The sequence below is a fragment of the Coturnix japonica genome, unplaced genomic scaffold, assembly GCF_001577835.2.
Source record: "Coturnix japonica isolate 7356 unplaced genomic scaffold, Coturnix japonica 2.1 chrUnrandom495, whole genome shotgun sequence".
In the NCBI taxonomy this organism is placed as follows: domain Eukaryota; kingdom Metazoa; phylum Chordata; class Aves; order Galliformes; family Phasianidae; genus Coturnix; species Coturnix japonica.
In genome coordinates, this window is record NW_015439887.1 from 97,525 (window position 1) to 98,672 (window position 1,148).

Genomic DNA, 1,148 nt, shown 5'->3' on the forward strand with positions numbered 1-1,148 from the left:
CCAGCCCCATAGATTGATTATCTATCTCTGCCCCACATCTCTGCCCCATAGAATCTCCAGCCCCATAGATTCCCAATCTTCAGCCCCACATCTGCCCCCCCATATAACCCCATAACACCCCCTATCTCTGCCCCACAGACAAGTACGCGGTGCGTTTCATCCCGCGTGAGAACGGCGTTTACTCCATTGACGTCAAGTTCGATGGGGCCCACATCCCCGGGAGCCCCTTCAAGGTGCGCGTTGGTGAGCCTGGCCAGGCGGGCAACCCCACACTTGTCACAGCGTATGGGGCAGGACTGGAGGGAGGAACCACCGGTAGGGGGCTATGGGGGCAATGGGGAGCTATGGGGGCTATGGGGGGCTATGGGGGGCAATGGGGGGCAATGCTTTCCTATGGGGGGCTATAGGGGGCTATGAGGGCTATGGGGGGCAATAGGAGGCAATGGGGGGCAATGCTTTCCTATGGGGGGCTATGGGGGCTATGGGGGGCAATGCTTTCCAATCACCACTAGGGGGCAGCACTGAGTTGGATTGCAATGCTTCTTAACCACCGCTAGGGGGCAGCACTGAGCTATGGGGGGCAATGGGGGTCAATGAGGATGGTGGAAGGACCACCAGTAGGGGGCAGCACTGAGCTATGGGGGGCAATGGGGTGGTATCGCCACTAGAGGGCAGCACTGAGTGGGACTGCAATGCTTCTTAACCACCACTAGGGGGCAGCACTGAGCTGTGGAGGCAATAGGGGGCAATAAGGGGCAATTGGAGGACCATCACTAGGGGGCAGCACTGAACTGCATTGAACTGCAATACCAAATAACCACCACCAGGTGGCAGCACTGATCTGTATTAACCTGCAATACATTATAACCACCACCAGGTGGCAGCACTGAACTGCATTGAACTGCAATACTATATAACCACCACTAGGGGGCAGCACTGAACTGCATTGAACTGTAATACCATATAACCACCACTAGGGGGCAGCACTGAAATGCATTGAACTGCAATACCATATAACCACCACTAGGGGGCAGCACTGAACTGCATTGAACTGCAATACTATATAACCACCACTAGGGGGCAGCACTGAAATGCATTGAACTGCAATACCATATAACCACCACTAGATGGCAGCACTGAGCTGCATT

General features: G+C 55.0%; 1 protein-coding gene across 1 annotated transcript in view; it reads left to right on the plus strand.

Moving 5' to 3' along the window:
• The window catches only part of LOC107307149 (filamin-A-like), a gene marked incomplete at its 5' end in the record, with an annotated part of 107,169 nt that overhangs the window by 97,394 nt on the left and 8,627 nt on the right, over positions 1-1,148 (plus strand). The window contains 1 exon segment of the mRNA XM_032441695.1: positions 116-315. Within this exon segment, the coding sequence (XP_032297586.1) occupies positions 116-315 (200 nt within the window).